The sequence below is a fragment of the Lithobates pipiens genome, unplaced genomic scaffold, assembly GCF_037356315.1.
Source record: "Lithobates pipiens isolate NorthernLeopardFrog02 unplaced genomic scaffold, aLitPip1_a1.2 Scaffold_19, whole genome shotgun sequence".
NCBI lineage: Eukaryota > Metazoa > Chordata > Amphibia > Anura > Ranidae > Lithobates > Lithobates pipiens.
In genome coordinates, this window is record NW_027507764.1 from 433083543 (window position 1) to 433104294 (window position 20752).

A 20752-nucleotide genomic window follows, 5' to 3' on the forward strand; every position below is an offset into this window, starting at 1 on the left:
GAGCTACCGGAAGTGACGTAAATCGAGCTCAGCGCTCGTTTATACAGTGTTTGAAATATCTTTTTTGTTTGTGAGTATTTTATCTGACTTTAAAATAAAACGCTTATGGTTAACAATTACTACACTATGGGGCATCCTTCCTCCACATCTCTTTAACCCTACATATACACCAATCGCTGAGGCACCCCCACGCTGAATGCTGCTGAGTTACCATTTAAAGGGACCACACAGCGCAATAGTCAGGATACTAACATCAGGATCTGGGGACACCACAGCAGGACCTCAAAGGCAAAGAGCACCAGGGACCCCAAGGATATACATGTTACATGCTGTTACCTTACAGCTGTAAGGTAAGGGGACACCCATAACCTGACCACACAGGATCACGAGGGATATACCCACCATCACCAGCATCACCATCAATTGCATTGTGTTCACTAATATTGTGCACATGTTATTACTCTTTAAGCACTAGCACCTTATGCGATTTTTTTCAATATATTCGCCACCTTTTGCACAACTGTAACGGACATTTTTCTGATAGTTTTTTCTTTTTGTTTTCTGTCGCCGTTGTATTTGCATAGTTCTAATATTGTTTTAGAGGGATTTTGCACTTATATTTTATTCCCTCGGCACTGGCACTTTATGCAATTTTTTGGATGTTATTGCCACAATTTGCACTGTAGAACGGATATTCTATTCATTGTTTTATCTGTATTGTTTCAGTATTCTTCAGGGTGTAGATGAATTTTGCACTTATTATTTTAGTATTGATTTATTTATTTTTTTCTGCCACTGGCACTTTATGCGTTTTTTTGCAGCTATAACAAATCGCATTGGGAATCACTGGTTTTAAATATTTTGACTGTGTTTTGTTCTGCATTTTTCACTTACATTTGAATATACCTTTGATATTATAAGGAATGTTACAGTGCTCTTGAGGGTTCTCCACTATCTCCCGCATAAAAGCGCACACTGACCTATATATATACGTTTTTGTCGTATTTGACGACAAACTAGTCTCTTAATTACTTTATATTATTCAAGTGCCTATACAGCCCACCAGCCTTTAGGCTGGACCTCCTGTCATAGTGCAGCACACTACTACCTCTGTCTATTAGTTTTCTCCACAGGGGTTGAGGTACCCCACTCCAGTGTGTGCAGCAGTACGGCTTCTTTCCTTTGCTCTTTACCTTGATTAGGCGCAGGAATACTGTCTTATACTTATGGTTTGGGCCTGCTTTTCTTCAGCAGGGACAGGGAAGATGGGGAAAATTGAGGGGAAGATGGATGCAGCCAAATACAGGACCATTCTCGATGAAAACCTGTTGGAGTCTGCAAAAGACCTGAAACTGGGACGGAGATTTATCTTCCAACAAGACAATGATCCCAAACATACAGCAAAATCTACAAAGGAATGGTTCACAAATAAACGTATCCAGGTGTTAGAATGGCCAAGTCAAAGTCCAGACCTGAATCCAATCGAGAATCTGTGGAAAGAGCTGAAAACTGCTGTTCACAAACGCTCTCCATCCAACCTCACTGAGCTTGAGCTGTTTTGCAAGGAAAAATGGGCAAGAATTTCAGTCTCTCGATGTGCAAAACTGATAGAGACATACCCCAAGCGACTTACAGCTGTAATCGCAGCAAAAGGTGGCTCTACAAAGTATTAACGCAAGGGGGCCGAATAATTTTGCACGCCCCACTTTTCATTTTTTTATTAGTTAAAAAAGTTTCAAAAATCCACTAGATTTCGTTCCACTTCACAATTGTGTCCCACTTGTTGGTGATTCTTCACAAAAAATAAAAAATGTATATCTTTATGTTTGAAGCCTGAAATGTGGCAAAAGGTTGAAAAGTTCAAGGGGGTCGAATACTTTCGCAAGGCACTGTGTGTGTGTATATATATATATATATATATATATATATATATATATATATATATATATATGAAATACATTGCAGCTAACTGAATAATCTGCCTGCCTGCTTAATTTAAATGGCGCTCTCTCTCCGTCCACAGCGACAATGACACACTACACGAGGCCGACCTGCAGACAACCTTATATAGTGTGGGCGTGGACTTAGTCCCCCTGAGCCATGATTGGCGAAAAGGTACCCTGTCTTTGGCCAATTATGGCTCTCTTAGCTGAGGGCACTGTGATTGGCCAAAGCATGCAGGTCATGGTACATGCTCTGGCCAATCATCATACAGCAATGCACTCCGCTCTAATCCAAAGAATGAATTCCTTCAACCGATGGACATGAAAGTGGGTCTCCCAAGTTACTCAAAAATAAAATGCAAGAAATGCTCTCATAGTGTAAAAACATCTAACAATGTTTATTAACACATGGAAATGATGTTCACATTTAAAAAATAGCCAACAGGCTTCACAGGCAACACATTAGACTGTGTTTGGCACTCCTACGGGCTGCTGCTGCTGCTGAGTTGGACCCAGCCACCTGTCAATTAGGGTCCTCGTGCACAATAATCTCACCATCGTAAACCCCACTCTACAAGTATTTAGTCTCTTGGACTTGAAGACTACCCACACTGGGCCTTTGATCATGCTTTTTGCCCTGGCAGGAGAAAAGTAGCTTTAAAAATGTGCGCAAGCTGCTTTTTTGCAAAAGCATTTGGGAGCATCAAGCGCTTACCTGTTTATTTATTGCATTAGCCAGAGTATCAATTCATTCAAATTAAAAAAATTCTCAAGCACTAAATGTGTCTAAGGCTTAGGTGCGTTTTTTTTATGCCATATGCTCTTCTCCTCAATGCAGAATTGATGGGCTTTTTTTCTGCCTCTAAACTCCTGTAAATGCCTATGTGTGCATGGACACACAGTCTACCCTGGAGTGGCGTTAAGAGGCAAAAAAAAAAAAGTCAAACCCCTGTAAAATACATGTTTTTGAATTTAAGTGTACATGAGGCTTAAAGCCCCATACACACTATTAGATTTTCTGCAAATTTTTGCAAATTTTTGTCTTCATATTTACCAAAACTATATAATATGAGATCAAACCTTAAGAGTTTCAATTTGTATGCAATCAGGCAGGCCCTTGCACTACATGGCTTTGGTAAATCTGAAGACAAAAATCTGCAGAAAATCTAATACTGTGTATGGGGTCTAAAGTCTCGTACATACGATTTGACATCCGATTTTTGTGGCATGCTAGTCTCATGTCGAAAGTGAAGAGGTTATTAACAATAGGAGAATTTTCGTTTGATAGAATACAATGTCAGAAGGGACGTAACGTGTTGAATAGTTTTGTATGGATTTTTATGTATTCTTTCGTTTCTGAGCATGCGTAGTCTTGCTCTTATGAATGATTTTTTTTGTACGAAAACCATACTAATGGAACGAAAATCAGACGTGGAGTTCACATCCGGCAAAAATGTTGTAGTCTGCACATCTAGCTTTTGTCTGACAAAAAAGTGAAATCGGCTGTCGAAAACACCGTACTAATGGTAAGATTTGCGAACGATTGGTTGTCGTAACACAATTGATATCCGAAAATGAAAGCGTTTGTACGGGCCTTTAGTCTAGTCACAGTCTAGGTTTTGCAAGTATACACTATTTTGCAATGACCACAGCAAGTTCTGCTACTAATGAGGCTTAGTGTGTGATAGTGGTAAATGAGATTGAATTTTAACATTCTTGTATGGTTCTGATGGAAATTGAGAGCGTTTTGTTGACTCTCCAGATTGTGTTGCTGAGCCTACCCAATTAAATTGCTGAAGAGTGTGATTTAGGCGTGCTGACGTGTATTATTATACTTCTGTGGACACACCCAATTCCAGCTAATCTAACTATATAGTTATATTTGCAGATGACAAGGCTTTACAATCTGACAACCCAACATATCATCATTGAACTGAATAAATCACAATTTGATAGACCTCAAACATGATATGGATCGTATGCAAAGTCCCCTATGTAACGTGTCCCATCTACCCTCTGCAGCTCATAATATAAACATGTTTAATGTCTAGTAACCAATTGTTACTTTTTTTTATGTTTGTGTAATAATTTTGTATGACTGTATCTCCATTACAGTTAGAATTTTATAAATTGTGGATAAAGTTCAAAGCTGGAGATGTACACAAGTAGTGATGGACAAACTTCTGATGGGACGTTTCATGAAAGCGATCCGCGAACATGCCCAATTAACTGTAATGGCAGGCGAACCTTAAAAACCTCCAGGTCATATTTTCAGCCACAAAATACTTACTAGCTGTGCACACATAGTCCCACAACATGGACACTGACATACAAGAAATATTAAGTGAATCTGGGATCGACAACGACAAGCATTCTTTTTTTATCTGTGAAATATTGTCATTTCAGGAGCGCATGAAGGCCATGGAGGAGAGCCAAGGTCAGGCCAGGCTATGAAGGTGGTGCAGTAGATGATCAGTGCCACAGTCAGGGCACCGCAGTCCTGTGCCAGTGTCCCAGTGTGCCAACCTGTGCTTGAGCCCCTGACCCCTCCTTCTGCCCGGCCCTTATCCCCACCTATGCAGGGCTCCACTGTGGTGGTCCGGAGGTGCCAGTCCAGTGCTGATCCTCAGCCGTGGTGCTGACACTGCCTGCTGATTGGCTTCTCCACTGCTATCTCCCTCACTGACACCAGCACCGAGATAGAACACTGACACCAGCACCGCGATAGAGACTTAGCACTGACGCCAGCACCAAGATAGAGAGCACTGACACCAGCACCGAGATAGAGAGCACTGACACCAGCACCGAGATAGAGAGCACTGACACCAGCACCGAGATAGAGAGCACTGACACATTATATATTATGTTATGTATATTATAAGTGTATTACAACCCTATATACTGTTCACCTATACCCGTCCTTAAAAGGACCTTTGTGGACCTAATAGTAGCTAGCTAGTAGCTAGTGAATTGCAGACTGTCCCTGCTCCAAACACCAAACTGTCCCTACACTGAGAAATGACAGCTGCAGAATCGGTCAGCACTGCAGTGCACTATAATATGCTTTCTATATTTGAAAGAAAGTATATTATAAGTGTATTACAACCATATATACTGTACACCTATACCAGTCCTTAAAAGGACTTTTGGGGACCTAATAGTAATAGCTAGTGATTACAGACTGACTGTCCCTGCTCCACACAGCGTCCTTTCCCTACACTGACAAAAGAAAGAATGTAAAATGGCCGCCAGATCAGGTCTATTTAAAAGGTAGGGGGCATGTCCATTTGCTGATATGTCTCAATTGGCTGTCCTGTACCCCATGATGGATGTGTGAGGGATAGATGGGTCAAAGTTCTTCACAATGTAAATGAATATGTCTGCCTCGAACAGCGCCAAAAGTCCCCGGTTTGGCGAAACGCAAAGTTTGCGCAAACTGACCGCCGGGCGAACCGTAAGGCCATCTCTATACACAAGGACAGTTTCAGGTCAAGTAAAGGCAGACTTACAAATGTGCATTGCTTCTAGACTGCTTCCTGACAGGTTAATGACAGGGCTTGTAGCAGACTCCACTAGAGCCTCAAATAGAGGCTTACAAAGTCCATTTACGACCAGCTTATTAGCAGGCTTATGCAGATTTGGCTCAAATGTTTATGCTGGCATGCTCTTTACCAATGTGCACATTTTGGGGTTTGTCAGACCTTTATATCATCATGCTTTCTTCTGCTTCCAAAAGACAACCTTTTTATTTCATCATTTGGTGTGCTGTACTGAAAAGAGATGATATGTTAGAGTAGAAAAACAATTTAGGTATCTATATTCATTACCGTCCAAAGGTTCATCTCCAGTTTCAGAAAGTGTGCAGAATGGTGAGCAATTTAAAAAATCAGCCATGGCCAGTAAGCACAAAATAAGGCAAAACTAAGAGTCGGTTGACACAGGGGCAACTCGTCAGGCGACTTAGCCGCCTGACAAGTCGCGTTCCGCTCTGTGCAATGGAACAGTTCTAATCAGAGCGACTCCAGTCGCTCCGACTTAGAAAAAGGTTCCTGTACGACCTTTGGGGCGACTTGAGACGACTTGCATTGACTTCTATACAGAATTCGTTTTGCAAGTCACCGCAGTAGTCGCGTCCAGGTCGCCTGAGGCAGTCGCACTGTAAGTCGTGCTGCCTCAGTGTGAACCGGACCTAAAACTCCATTCTGGCAAAATCTTTAATTGAATGTTGGTAGGATTGGACTAGGAGGATACTGGAAGTGACGTCCGTAGTACGAACGTGTGTTCCGTTCGTTTGATGCTGCTGCCTTGTTTATAGTTTGCCTATATACTTCATTTTAGAATAAAGTTTGATTTTAGTACATACTTCACTATTGGAGCTCCTTTTTTTCTCCTATGGATGTGAATATTGGCTTGGGGCTGAGGACCTAGAGGGGACCACCCATACTGTCTATACCATCTGTCTGTTGAAAGAAATATCTGCTGTTTACCTTACAGCAGTAAGGTAAGGTAGCCATTGCACCTAGTGTGTGGACACCTACTCACGTGATCACCGGTGGAGTTACTGTTTACTCACGGAGTCATCATACGTTTATGACACAGAGTGGATATATAAAGTGCACGTCTTGATATGGACTGAGAGCTTTTTTATATAGAAATAGACACTTTCACTATTACTTTGTTGCACCTTATTGGACATTGAACTATTAATTATTATTTATATATATATATATTTATTTATTTTTTTGATTTATATGTTAAACAATTTTGGCACTGAATGCACTTGATTGCTTATTGTCACTAGATGCACTTTTGTGGAAGAAGTTTTTTATGATAGCTTGCATGCGTTTAGAATCAAAATAAGTTTCTGAAAGCGCATTTACTTACTATTGAATAAGATAACAGTTATTGGATAATTATTTGCACATTGTATATTGATTGTTTATTTTATTTATTTATCTGTACTTTTAGTGGAGCGCAAAACCATTCATCATTCATATATACCAGTATCATTCAAAGATACTGTCATTTGTTGATAAACAAATGTATCATTAATCCAATTCACACTACCAAAAATTCCTTTATGAATTATGATAGTAGTGGTTTATAAGCAGCTGATAAGCAGCTGATTATCAAGAGGAACAGTCACACTAATTAGAGTCAGGAAGTACATAGCATTATAGCCTAACAAATACATAAGCTCCAGATGAATAGATCAGGAACCCGGTTAGCGTATTGTCATTTTTAGAATTACAAACATGACCATCAACATTTTACAGAAGCATCTGTTTTGACCATTAAATATTTATTATTATTAATAATAAAGATAATATAACAATTCTTTTTTTCATTTTATTATCATATTAAAAATATTATACCTGTATTTAAAATCCGTATAGACAAAGGAGACATGCTTTTACATTATTATTATTATTTTATTCTAGATGTTATTCTTCTGTTGGGAATCAGCAGGCTGGAAAACAAATGCTCTCTATTGGATCTGGTTGTGATAAGGTGGAAACCGTTCAACATGAGCTCCTTCATGTACTGGGTTTTTATCATGAACAGTCACGTTCTGATCGTAATGACTACATAACCATTGCCTGGGCAAATATCCAGTCTGGTAAGCTGCAACACTGCTATCACTAAAAGTAGAGGGGGAAACCTTCCTATGGGGACATGGACACTAATTCTACTAATTCTACTAATTCTAGTGACCCTGGTGATGCTGTTTACAATGGCATCTCCCTGTTCTTCCTCTCCATGAGGCAGTCGCAGGTATCCCCATGGTGATCGAGTCCACGGGACCCCCGACCGGACTCACATAGCTTTCCGCGGGCGCACCCCCTGCTGCCTCTTAAAGGTCAACGTACAGGTACATGATTTTGCCTGTATGTGCCCTTCTGACGATGTATATAGGCGTGAGGTGGTCGGGAAGTGGTTATGGAATCTGATCACAATAATGAGTCATCACCAGTGGCATCTGGTGTTTTCTTTTCTTTTTTTTGGGGGGGGGGGGGGTCGGCAAGCAACCACCCCCCCAGGTGGCGAGGCACTACCACCACTACCCCCCCAGCAGCACGGCACTACCACCCCCCCTTTGTCTGCTGGTCGGTCTGGCACTTACCCCATCAAGGCAGCGGGTGAAGGGCAGCTCCTCAGCTTCCGCCCTAAGCCTATAAGAGCCTAAGAAAAACACCACTGCAATTGTAATTCATGCGCCCGGCATCCTGAAAGGGGCTGGGTGCATGGATATGGGGGTGGCAGCAGGGATAGGGAAGATGGCGGTGGCAGGAATAGGGGAGGTGGCGCCTGTACGGCCTCAATGGATGGGGCACCGCTGGTCATCACCCTGTAAACACTTAATATCTTTGTTTTCTGCATATGTGCACTGCAGCAGAGCCTGGTTGGCTCCTAGTGCAGGCTCTCTCACCTCCACAGTTTTGCTATATAGAATGTTCTAGAAAGCTGCTGTCAAGGAAAATTTTAGTACTTTACTCTAGAACTGAACTAAAATAATTGTTCTATCTGGGGAAAATTAACATTTGCTTATCGGATTGATTGCACCTTTTTGTTATTATTGTTAAATTATTAAACTATATGCTTGTATTCAATGCTATTTATCGTGGTGACCATTGTCGCCAGATCTGAAGGTGAGGGAAAATCCAAAGTGTTACATTTTTTTTCCAATAACACACTTGGTATTCTTGCCTGCTCTGCACACCCCCTCCCCCTTGCATCACAACTCGATAGATAAGTTTGCCTCTCCTCTCCCTGCGCCTGTCACTGTGCTATCCCGCAGCGCTGCCACCGCTATAATCGCGGATGGGGGTGCCGGCCTGACACCCCCCCCAGTGTGTAGTACCCGGGGCGGCCCGCACCCCCGCCCCCAACTTAGTACGCCTCTGCTGCTCTGTGCAATGGTTTTGCAGAGAGCAGCCCTGATCCTCGTATTCTCATGTTCCCCAACAGTGCTCCTGCTGAGTGCCCCCATAGCAAGCCGCTTGCCATGGGGGTTCTCATGCAGGCTTGCTCCTTCAGCCACGCTCTGTGTGTCCACTGACACACAAATTGTGACTTTGTCCCACCCTTGCTCCATCCTCACTGGCTCTGGCAGCAGCAGGTGCCAATGGCTCCCTCTGCTGCTTCTGCGACAGTGAGGAGAGACAGAGCAGGGATGCCACTCTTGTGCACAGAGCTGGATTGACATCGGGCTCAAGTAAGCATAAGTGGGGCTGGGGTGGGGAACTGCATGCAGAAGGGTTTTTTCCTTAATGAATAGAATGTATTAGGGTAAAAAACCTTCTACCTTTAGAACCACTTTAAGTTGTTACCAGAACAGGAATAATAAAAGAAATCTGCAAGGTCTTGTTCTGGTAATGTCTGTCTAAAGTAGGGTACACACTATAAGAAAATTGGGTGAACGATCGTCTGATTTTCCTTGTTTCACAGCAAATCAGCTTTTTTTTGTTGTTTATTGTTATTGATCATGTGCAGTCTTTCGTTTTTGATTTTTCTTGTATGAAAATCATACTAAAAAAAACATTTTACGAAAATTGTTAGTTCTGTTCCCATAGAAGAAAAAATTTGGAGCTTGTCCCTTTGGAAATTTGAATGTAAAAAAAAACTAACAGTTTACCATTCTCCATTTTACCCAAAATGAAAAAGGTTTTGGCATTATATATATATATATATATATATATATATATATATATATATATATACAGTGTATCCATTAAGTACTGTATTCAAAGCGCTTAACTTTTTCCACATTTTGTTATGTTACAGTGTTAATCCAAAATTGATTAAATTCATTATTTTCCTCAAATTTCTGCAAACAATACCCCATAATGACAACATCTTGAAATCTTTGCAAATTTATTAAAAATAAAAAATGAAAAAAATCACATGTACATTTGTATTCACAGCCTTTGCAATGACACTTAAAACTGAAATCAGGGGCATCCTGTTTCCACTGAGCATCCTTGAGATGTTTCTACAACTTGATTGGAGTCCACCTGTGGTAAATTAAGTTGACTGGACATGATTTGGAAAGGTCCACACCTGTCTATATAAGGTCCCACAGTTAACAGTGCATGTCAGAGCACAAACCAATCCACAAAGTGTAAGGAATTGTCTGTAGAACTTCAAGTCAGGATTGTATTGAGGCACAGATCTGAGGAAAGGTACAGAAACATTTCCGCAGCATTGAAGGTCCTTATGAGCACAGTGGCCTCCATCATCCATAAGTGGAAGAAGTTTGGAATCGTGATCGGGGGGAAAGGGCCTTAGTCAGGGAGTTGACCAAGAACCCGATGGTCACTCTGACAGAGCTCCAGAATTTCTCTGTGGAGAGAGGAGAATCTTTCATAAGAACAACCATCTCTGCAGAACTCCACCAATCAGGCCTGTATGGTATAGTGGCCAGACCGAAGCCACTCAGTAAAAGGCACATGACAGCCCGCAAGGATTCTCGGACCATGAGAAACCAAATTCTCTGGTTTTATGAAACAAAGATTGAACTCTTTAGCCTGAATGGCAAGCGTCATGTCTGGAGGAAACCAGACACCGCTCATGACCTGGCCAATAGTGAAGCATGGTGGTGGTGGCAGCATCATGCTGTGGGGATGTTTTTCATCAGCAGGAACTGGGAGACTAGTCAGGATCAAGGGAAAGTTGAATGCAGCGATGTACAGAGATCTCCTTGATGAAAACTTGCTCCAGAGCACTCTGGACCTCAGACTGGGGTGAAGGTTTATCTTCCAACAGGACAATGACCCTAAGCACACAGACAAAATAATAAAGGTGTGACTATGGGACAACTCTGTGAATGTCCTTGAGTGTCCCAGCCAGAGCCCAGACTTGAACCTGATTGAACATTTTTGGAGAGATCTGAAAATGTCTGTGCACCGACACTCCCCCATCCAGACAGTTGTATCTTGAAAGGTCCTGCAAAGAAGAATGGGAGAAACAGCCCAAAAATAGGCGTGTCAAGCTCGTAGCATCATACTCAAAAAGACTTGAGGTTGTAATTGGTGCAAAAGGGGCTTCTACAAAGTATTGAGCAAAGGCTGTGAATACTTATGTACATGTGATTTTTTTTTTTCGATTTTTATTTTTAACAAATTTGCAAAGATTTCAAACTTCTTTCACATTGTCATTATGGGGTATTTTTTGTAGAATTCGGAGGAAAATTATGCATTGTATCTATTTTGCCACCTGCTCCTGCTGTGATTGGACACAGCACCAGCCAATCCACCAATCAGCACCCTGCAATCATTCACAGGAGAGGCAAAATGGCCCGATCACTGTATTAATGTCACTGGTCCCCAAAAAGTATGAGGTAGGTGTCTGATTTGTCCTCTGCAATGTCGCAGTCCCACTAAAAATCAATGATTTACTGCCATTACTACTAAAAAAAATAATAATAATAATAATAATAATAAAAATTTCATAAAAGTATCCATCCCCTAGTTTGTAGACGCTATAACTTCTGTGCAAACCAAACAATACACCCTTATTGGTATTTTTTTTTTTTTTTACCAATAGTATGTAGCAGAATACATATTGGCCTAAACTGATGAATAAATTCTATTTTTTACATTTTTTTATTGGATGTGTTTTATAGCAGAAAGTAAAAATTATAAAAATTGTCAACCTTTTTTCGTTTATAGCACAACAAATTAAAAACGCAGAGGTGATCACACACCACCAAAAGAAAGCACTATTTGTGGAGGATATCAATATTATTTGGATACAGCGTTGCACGACTGCGCAATTATCAGTTAAAATAACGCAGTGCCGTATCGCAAAAAAATGGCCTGGTCATGAAGGGGTTTAAACCTTCTGGGGCTGAAGTGATTAAACAATAAAAATGTGTTCTGTTGGAATAAATAAATATGTTCTGAAAATGCATGTATTGTAAGTCAGATATTTCTTTTATTATAGCTTTGCCTATTTAATTCATATTAATTGAATGTTTTCATTTTTTATAGGCAAATTGTCAAACTTTAACTTGTATGATAGTTCGAAATCAACATTTCTAGATGTTCCATATGATTATACATCTCTCATGCATTATGGCAAGAAATCTTTCTCCACTGGAAATGCAACAATAATCCCAAAGTATGCTCAGTTCTATAATATCATTGGGCAGCAGACTGACTTCAGTGCCAGGGACGTTCTAAAACTGAATCGGCTCTACAATTGTTGTAAGTTTGAAAGATGTGTCAAATGGCAAAGGAAGATTTTAAGTTGTGGTTCACAATTTGCTATCTGAACTTTTTGCATCAAACAAGTACTTGGCATTATACAATTGTAGGGTGCAGGGGCGTTACATATTCTCCCAGAATCTCCGGCATGTGAGATTAAAAATTCTAACTTCTAAGGTGTGTTGATGGCAAACGGAAAGAAATGCCTAGATGGCTAATTTCTATGCTTTGCAATTAAATAAAAAAAGTCCCCCCAATGATTTTACCTTAGTTTAATATTTAAAAATAGGCATTAACCACTTCGATACCAGGCACTTTTGCCCCTTCCTGCCCAGGCCAATTTTCAGCTTTCAGCGCTGTCGCACTTTGAATGACAATTGCACGGTCATGCAATACTGTATCAAACTAAATTGTCAGCACAGACTCCCCTTTTACCGGCACTTCCTGGTTCACGCAATGATCAGCTGTGATTGGTCACAGCTGATCATGGGGTAAGAAGCCTCCCTCAGAGGCTCCATACCATGATCGGAGTTGGGGTGTGTCAGACTGACAGAAAGCACCTCCGATCGCCGCACTGCATGCCCCCCCGCAGGCGCACGCCAGCTTGTTATCCAGATCATGTCATATGACGTCCAATCAGGATAACTAAACCACTTTGCCGATGTCATATTGCTATATGACGGGCGGAAAGTGGTTAAAGGAGAGAGGACATGGCAGGCAGTGCACACTGAGACCATACAGCCCCTGCCCCGCCCCCCCCTGCTCCTAACTTGCCAGAACATCACTCTGTTGTACTGTGCAGTGCTCTCTCCTTATCTCTCCTGTATAGTACTGTACAGAGGTTGATTTACTAAAATTGGAGAGTGCAAAATATGGTGCATCTATGCATGGTAGCCAATCAGATTCTGGTATCAGCTTGTTCAATTATAATTTGACAACAAGCTGATTTCTATGCAGATCTGCACCAGATTTTGCACTCTAGTTTTAGTAAATCAGTCCTACAGAGTCTGGAACTGTAGCCTGCTATTCAGGGGAAGAGAGCGTGAAAACTGTCAGCTTGTTGTGATTGATTGCAGCTTGAGAAGTGTGCTTTTGTTCACAAAAACATAAGCTGAAAACAACACAAGCCAGGTACTATTATGCTGTCTGGGAGTAGTATAGTAGCTGGTGTGTTTTTTGTGAGTGAAAGTTTTTCCTGAGCTGAAATCATTCATTCGTAACACAAGTTTACAGTTTCCACTCTTTCTGTGCCCTGAATAGAAGGCGGCAGATCCAGACTCTGTGGGGTTGATATACTAAAGGCAAATCCACTATGCACTGCAAGTGCACTTGGAAGTGCAGTTGCTTTTTGATCTGAGAGGAAGATCTGAAATGAGGGGAAGCTCTGCTGATTTTACCATCCAATCATGTATAAGCTAAAATGCTGTTTTTTATTTTCCTTGCATGTCCCCCTCAAATCTACAGCGACAGCACTTCCAAGTGCATTTGCAGTGTAAAGTGGATATGCCTTTACTAAATAACCCCCCCCCCCCCCCTCATGTATTAAACAGGAAAGATGAGGAAACAAGCACTGCAGAATGGAGAGGAGACAGGGCTCAGTACTGTCTGTAACTCCTGCTCATATTTTTTGGCTTTAGGGGGTGGAGCTACAGTCATCAATGGCAGAAAGGTGGATTTATTTTATTTAACATCTACTGCTTATGTTTTAATGGGAACAAGTGCTATGTGCTAAGCCTTTTTTCTTCTGATGATAGTTCTTCTTTAACCGCTTTCCGTCCGTTGGCCATCAAATGATGGTTGGGCGGCGTGGCTCTCGTTCTGCGTGGACGTCATATGATGGCCTCCCAGAATGATACCCCCAGGGGCACGCATCACGATGATCGTGGTGCAGTGTGTCAGTCTGACACATCACTACACTGATCTCGGTAAAGAGCCTTTGATGGAGGCTCTTTACCACATGATCAGCCATGTCCAATTACGGCTGATAACGGTGTAAACAGGAAGAGCCATTGATCGGCTTTTCCTCACTCACGTCTGACAGATGCGAGTAGAGGAGAGACGATTGGCTACTCTCCCGACAGGGGTGTCTGTGCTGATTGTTTATCAGCGCAGCCCCCCCCCCCCTCCCCTGCGCACATACCTCCCAACTTTTTGAGATGGGAACGAGGGACACCTAGTAGCAAAAGTATGTAGGCATAGGACACACCCCCTGCCATGCCCCCTTGGAGAATTATACAAAAAAATTATTAGTTAAACCCAAAAGTGCCTTTTTAACCACTACTATTCTTTTATATTGGCTTTTAAAAATTACAAATGCAACAATTTAGAAATTGTAGGAAAGGTTATCACTGGGAAACACTTTTTGAAAGATAAAAGGTGCATTTTATATACAGCTATATAGATCAGACCAAAATGAGGGACAAATGAGGAGGAAAGAGGGACAGAGGGACTTTGTTCCAAATCAGGGACAGTCCCTCAAAATCAGGGACAGTTGGGAGCTATGTCCACCCACGACCACCAGAATGCCGCCAGGATCACCAGGGATTGGCACCACACTGGACCATCAGGTATGCCACCCTAGACCACCAAGGAAATGCCAATCAGTGTCCAAGCAGTTGCCAATCAGTGCCCATCCCCAATGCCTGTCAGTGCTATCAGTGATGCCTATCAATGTCATCTATCAGTGCCGCATATCAGTGCCCATCAGTGCCGCTTATCAGTGTCCATCAGTGCTGCCTATCAGTGCCACCCCTTAAGTGCCTATCGGTGCTCATCAATGCTCATCAGTACAGCATATCAGCGCCACCCATCAGTGCTGCTTACCAGTGCCCATCTGTGCTGTCTGTCAGTGCCCATCAGTGCCACCTCATTGGTGCCACCTCATAAGTGCTGCCTTATCAGTGCCTGTCAGTGCTGCCTTATCAGTGCCCATCAGTGAAGGAGAAAACTTACTAATTTACAACATTTTATAACAGAAACAAAAGAAAAACTTTTTTTTTTCTTCAAAATTTCAGGTCTTTTTTTATTTGTTTAGCAAAAAATGAAAACGCAGAGGTGATCAAATATCAAATGAAAGCTCTATTTGTGGGAACAAAATGATAAAAATTCTGTTTGGGTGCAGTGTAGCATGACCGCACAATTGTCATATTAACAGCAACAGCACTGAAAACTGAAAATTGGCTTGGACAGAAAGGGGGGGGGGGGGGGTAAGTGTCCTGTATTGAGGTGGTTAAAGTAAAGTTTTTTTATATTTTTTACAATTATTGTGAAATATATTTATTTACAAATAAACAGGGTATTAAACAAGTGATATTTATTTGATATATTTCGACAGTATTATAAGATCTGTCATTTGTATAATTGATACCCTGTGTCTGTTCCTCAGCTTCCTCTGTAACTTTCCTGGATTCATGTAATTTTGAGTCTGATGATTTGTGTGGCATGCTGTCGAACTTAGGTAGTGGCAGTTATTGGCAGCGTGTTACCCAAGCACCAGGAGGACCGAATTCAGATCATACCTATATGGAAAATTCCGTTGGTAAGACACATCTATTATATATATTACAACATTTGGCCTTACTTTATCTACTGTTCCATAACAAATGATTACATTAAACCTTGGGCACTTATAATTTAGTATGCTCTTGGCCAAGTTGAAAGCATGTCATTTGTTACCTTTACTTTTTTCTTTCCCTGTGTCTACAACTGTCATATGCCCAAACTAATGTAAACATAGTTTAGACATTTTGCTACAATGTAAAGTAGTGAGTGTACAGCTTGTATAACAGTGTAAATTTGCTGTCCCCTCAAAATACCTCAACACACAGCCATTAATGTCTAAACTAGAGTACATCCCTAATGCCACGTACACACGACCGGACTTTGCGGCGCAATAGGTCAGACAGAACAATGCCGTCGGACATTCCGTTTGTATGGGCTTCATCTGACTTTTTTTTTTTCTTCAAAAAATCCGACGGACCTAGAAATAGAACGTGTTTTAAATCTTCCCTCTGGAACTCTACAATACCCAGTTCCTATCGGGAAGCACGTTCGTCTGTATGCTGGTCTGACGGACCAAATACGACACAAGGGCAGCTACGGCACCTGCCCACAAGAATGTTTCCAGCGCGATCCTATCATGCTGGTACTCGACTTCAGGGTACTGTACATCTCGCTGCGATAGGAAAAACACATTTTCCTATTGCAGCGAGCGCGAGAGATAAGCGACAATGTCCCTTAGGTCTGGTATGGATTTTAAGGGGAACCCCCTACGCCGAAAAAACGGCATGGGGGCCCCCAAAATCCATACCAGACCCTTATCCAAGCACGCAGCCTGGCCGCTCAGGAAAAGGGGTGGGGACGAGCGAGTCCCCCCCTGAACTGTACCAGGCCGCTAGCCCTCAACATGGGGGGTGGGTGCTTTGGGGAAGAGGAGCCCCCCCACCCTAAAGCACCTTGTCCCCATGTTGATGAGGACAAGGACTTCTTCCCGACAACCCTGGCCGTTGGTTGTCGGGGTCTGCGGGCGGGGGGCTTATCGGAATCCGGGAGCCCCCTTTAATAAGGGGACCCCCAGATCCCAACCCCCATCCTATGTGAATAAATATGGGGTATATCGTACCCCTATCCATTCACCTTTAAGAGAAAAAAGGGGGCATGTAAGTGCATTCCCTTGGCACACTTAGTAAAGCACCAGGCTGAGCACTAATAGCAGCAGCAGTTGCTGGACTATTTGCTCAAGCAGTGGGTGCAATTTCTTCTGGTAGTACCTCTGCATTTGTGCATCGGGCTATAGTCAGAAGGGTAGGTAGAATCACCCCAAAAAAGGGCTCAAAATGGACTCCCTCAAGCTCAAAAAACCTAAACTCATCTCTACTATGGCATCCTCCCCTGAGAGCTCTCAGGTTGCTGGTCAGAGTGAGCCATCAGGGCTGTCAAATATTGCAACTGTTTCCAACACTGCAGCCCCTGTCTATATTACTAAAGATGATTTTCCTCAGCCATGATGGGATTGGAGGAAAAGTTAGAGGCTTTAATCGCATCCTAATGTGGGACAAAACGCGTCAGTCCCCTTCCATTACCCAGGACCCTCGATCTGAGGAACTGGGAGCGGGAGAAGATGATTTTCTCTCAGGGGACCGTGAAGAAGCTGAGGGGTCAAATGCGCAATCTCTTACTGAAATGGTCCATTCCAAATTCATGCTACCCTTAACTGAGTCGGTTGATAAGCCCACTTCTTGTTTGGGTTCACTAAAGCCTCCTCAAGCTGTGCATGCCTTTCCTGTCCATTCATTGCTGGAAAAGCTTATGTATTCTGAGTGTAATCACCCAGATAAGCATTTTTTTCCTCCTAAAATGTTTTCAACACTTTATCCTATGAAGGAAAAATTCAAGAAGAAGTGGGAGATACCAGCAATTGACATATCCTGTGTGAATGAAAGTTTGACTTGTCCGGTAGGCAATGCTCAAATGCTTAGGTATTCAACGGATAAGAAGTTGAAATTCCTATTAAAAAGCACTTTTTCTTTGACAGGTTCAGTGACTCAGCCTGTGCTAGCAGCAATTGGTGTATGTCAGTCCTTGAGAGACCAGTTTAAACAGGTGCTCAAAGTTATTCCTGATCAGCAGGCCCAGGATTCAGCCGAGCTACCAGGTGCCTTGTGTTTTCCAATAGATGCTATGAGAGATTCTATTCTCCAGGCCTCATGCCTTACGTTTGGGCTGGTGCATATGCTTAGAATCTTATGGTTGAACAATTGGTCAGCCGAAGTGCCATGCAAAAAGCTCCTGGCTAGTTTTCCCTTTTCACGGTGAGCGGCTGTTCGGGGATGATTTGGATAAATACATCCAAAAAATTTCTAGTAGAAAAAGTACCCTTTTGCCAGTTAGGAAGAGGAGTAAATGCATTTCATTTTAAACTAGCTCCTTCTCCAGTGCCAGGGGCATTTGCCCCCAGGCAGTCACGACGGCCTCCGCCATCATGTTCAAGAGGTAAATCTCAGGGTCAACTCCAGGGACAAAAGAAGCCCTGGGGGAGGAAACCAACAAGACAAAATACTAAATCCTCCTTATGAAAGGGCGCCCCCACTCGCTCGAGTGAGGGGGAAGACTTTTGCAGTTCTCAAGGATCTGGCAGGAAGAGTGTTGTGACAGATGGATGACTTTCTAAATAACTCTAGGGTACAAACTAGAGTACCGAAAGTTCCAGTCTCCTCGTTTTCTCAGATCAAACGTTCCCAGGGATCCATAGAAAAAGAAGTCTCTCTTTCAAACATTAGACCATCTTTTGTCTCAAAGGGTGATCTCAGTGGTCCCCATGGAAGAGCAGGGATTGGGGTTTTATTCAAACCTTTTCATGGTACCAAAACCAAATGGAGATGTCAGACCCATTCTAGATCTCAAAGATCTAAACCGGTTTCTGAATATCCGCTCTTTTCGCATGGAGTCAATCTGATCAGTAGTCTCCATTCTACAAGGTGGAAAACTTCTGGCGTCAATCGACATCAAGGACGCATACCTCCATGTGCCTATTTTTACAGCTCAACAGAAATATCTACGTTTCAAGGTAGAAAATCTTCATTTTCAGTTTGTAGCTCTGACTTTCGGTCTAGTGACTGCACCTCGAGTGTTTACAAAGGTCCTGGCCCCTCCTCTAGCCAGATTAAGGGCCCAAGGTATAACGATTATAGATTAATTAGATGATCTGCACTTGATAGACCAGTCGGTAGCCCGCTTAGACCAAAGTATGATCTCCACAGTCAACTACCTGGAATACCTAGGTTGGGTTTTCAACCTAGAGAAATCCTCCTTAAAAGCATCAGGGAGATCAGAAAACATGGGTCTAATCATAAATACAGCCCAGAAAAGGGTTTTCTGGCCCCAGGCAAAGATCAGTGCCATAAAGGAACTGATTCAGGTGGTCAAGGCAAAGAAGAATCCTTCTATTTGACTTTGCATGAGGTTGTTGGGTAAGATGGTGGCTTCATTTGAGGCCGTTCCTTATGCTCAGTTTCATTCGAGGCTGCTGTAAAACAGTATCCTATTGGCTTGGAACAAGAAGGTCCAAGCTCTAGATTTCCCAATGTGTCTGTCTCCAAGGGTGCGCACAAAGCCTCAGTTGGTGGTTGATAATCAAGAGTCATCAGAAGGGAAAATCCTTCCTACCAGTTACCTGGAAGGTAGTAACAACAGATGCCAGCCTTTCAGGTTGAGGAGCAGTCCTGGAGGAGGCAACTGTCCAAGGGAAATGGTTGAGCTCAGAAATTACCTTACCCATCAACATTCTAGAGATTCGGGCAGCGCGTTTGGCTCTGAGGGCCTGGCGTTCAGGTTACGGAATTGTCCTGTCAGGATCCAATCCAACAATGCCACAGCAGTGGCCTATATCAATCGCCAAGGGGGCACGAGAAGTCGTGCGGCCCAGAGAGAGGTGAATCATATCCTAATTTGGGCAGAAAATAATGTACCGGCAGTCTTCATTCCAGAAATAGAAAATTGGCAGGTGGACTACTTGGGTCGCCAGCAGTTGTTCCCAGGAGAATGGTCCCTTCACACCAATATCTTCCTGACAATATGCCAAAGATGGGGGATCCCAGATGTAGATCTGTAGTCGTCCAGGTTCAACAAAAAGTTTGACAACATTGTGTCAAGAACAAGGGATCCGCTAGCGTGCGGAACAGATCCCTTGGTGTTTCCGTGGAATCAGTTCTCACTGATTTATGCATTCCCTCCTATTCTGCTGCTTCCAAGGATCAAGCAGGAAGGGAAGTCAGTGATTCTTGTGGCCCAGAAGATCCTGGTATGCAGAGATCATAAGGATGGTAGTAGGGGACCCATGCACACTACCACCACGTCCAGACCTTCTCTCGCAATGTCCGGTATTCCGTCCTACCTTACAAACGCTAAATTTAATGGTTTGGCTATTGAGACCCACATTCTGAAAAAGTGTGGGCTATCAGGTTCAGTGGTATCTACCTTGATTAATACAAGGAAGCCGGCCTCAGAATCATATATTATAGAGTCTGGAAGGCATATGTCTCCTGGTGTGAATCCAGGGGTTGGCATCCCAGGAAGTATGTCATAGGTAGAATCCTTGACTTTCTGCAGATGGGGTTAGAAATGAAGCTGGCCTTGAGTACTATCAAAGGCCAGGTCTCGGTATTGTTTCAACTACCACTTGCTTCGTATTCTTTGGTTCGTAGCTTTATTCAGGGGGTAACTTGGTTAAATCCTCCGGTTAGGTCACCTCTGAACCCTTGGGACTTGAATTTAGCTCTGTCGGCATTGCAGAAACAGCCTTGTGAGCCGATTCCCTTGGTCCTTTTGACAAGGAAACTAATTTTTCTGGTAGCTATATCTTCTGCAAGAAGGATATCAGAGTTGGCTGGTCTTTCTCATAAAGAGCCATATTTAATTATTCACAAGGATACGGTGGTATTTCGTCCTCATCCTAACTTTCTACCGAAGGTAGTGTTAGGTTTTCATCTAAACCAGGATGTTGTTCTACCTTCATTTTTTTTCCAGAACCCTGTTCTACGGAAGAGAAGTCACTACAATCTCTGGATGTGATGTGAGCAGACAAAGTCTACTTGAAGGCGACTG

At 42.6% G+C, this 20752-nt stretch overlaps 1 protein-coding gene across 1 annotated transcript in view; it reads left to right on the top strand.

Moving 5' to 3' along the window:
- The window catches only part of LOC143997159 (meprin A subunit beta-like), a 128090-nt gene that overhangs the window by 43844 nt on the left and 63494 nt on the right, over positions 1 to 20752 (top strand). The window contains exons 7-9 of the mRNA XM_077492618.1: positions 7385 to 7563; positions 11936 to 12151; positions 15537 to 15689. Of these exons, the coding sequence (XP_077348744.1) occupies positions 7385 to 7563; positions 11936 to 12151; positions 15537 to 15689 (548 nt within the window). The remainder of the gene's footprint in view (positions 1 to 7384; positions 7564 to 11935; positions 12152 to 15536; positions 15690 to 20752) is intronic.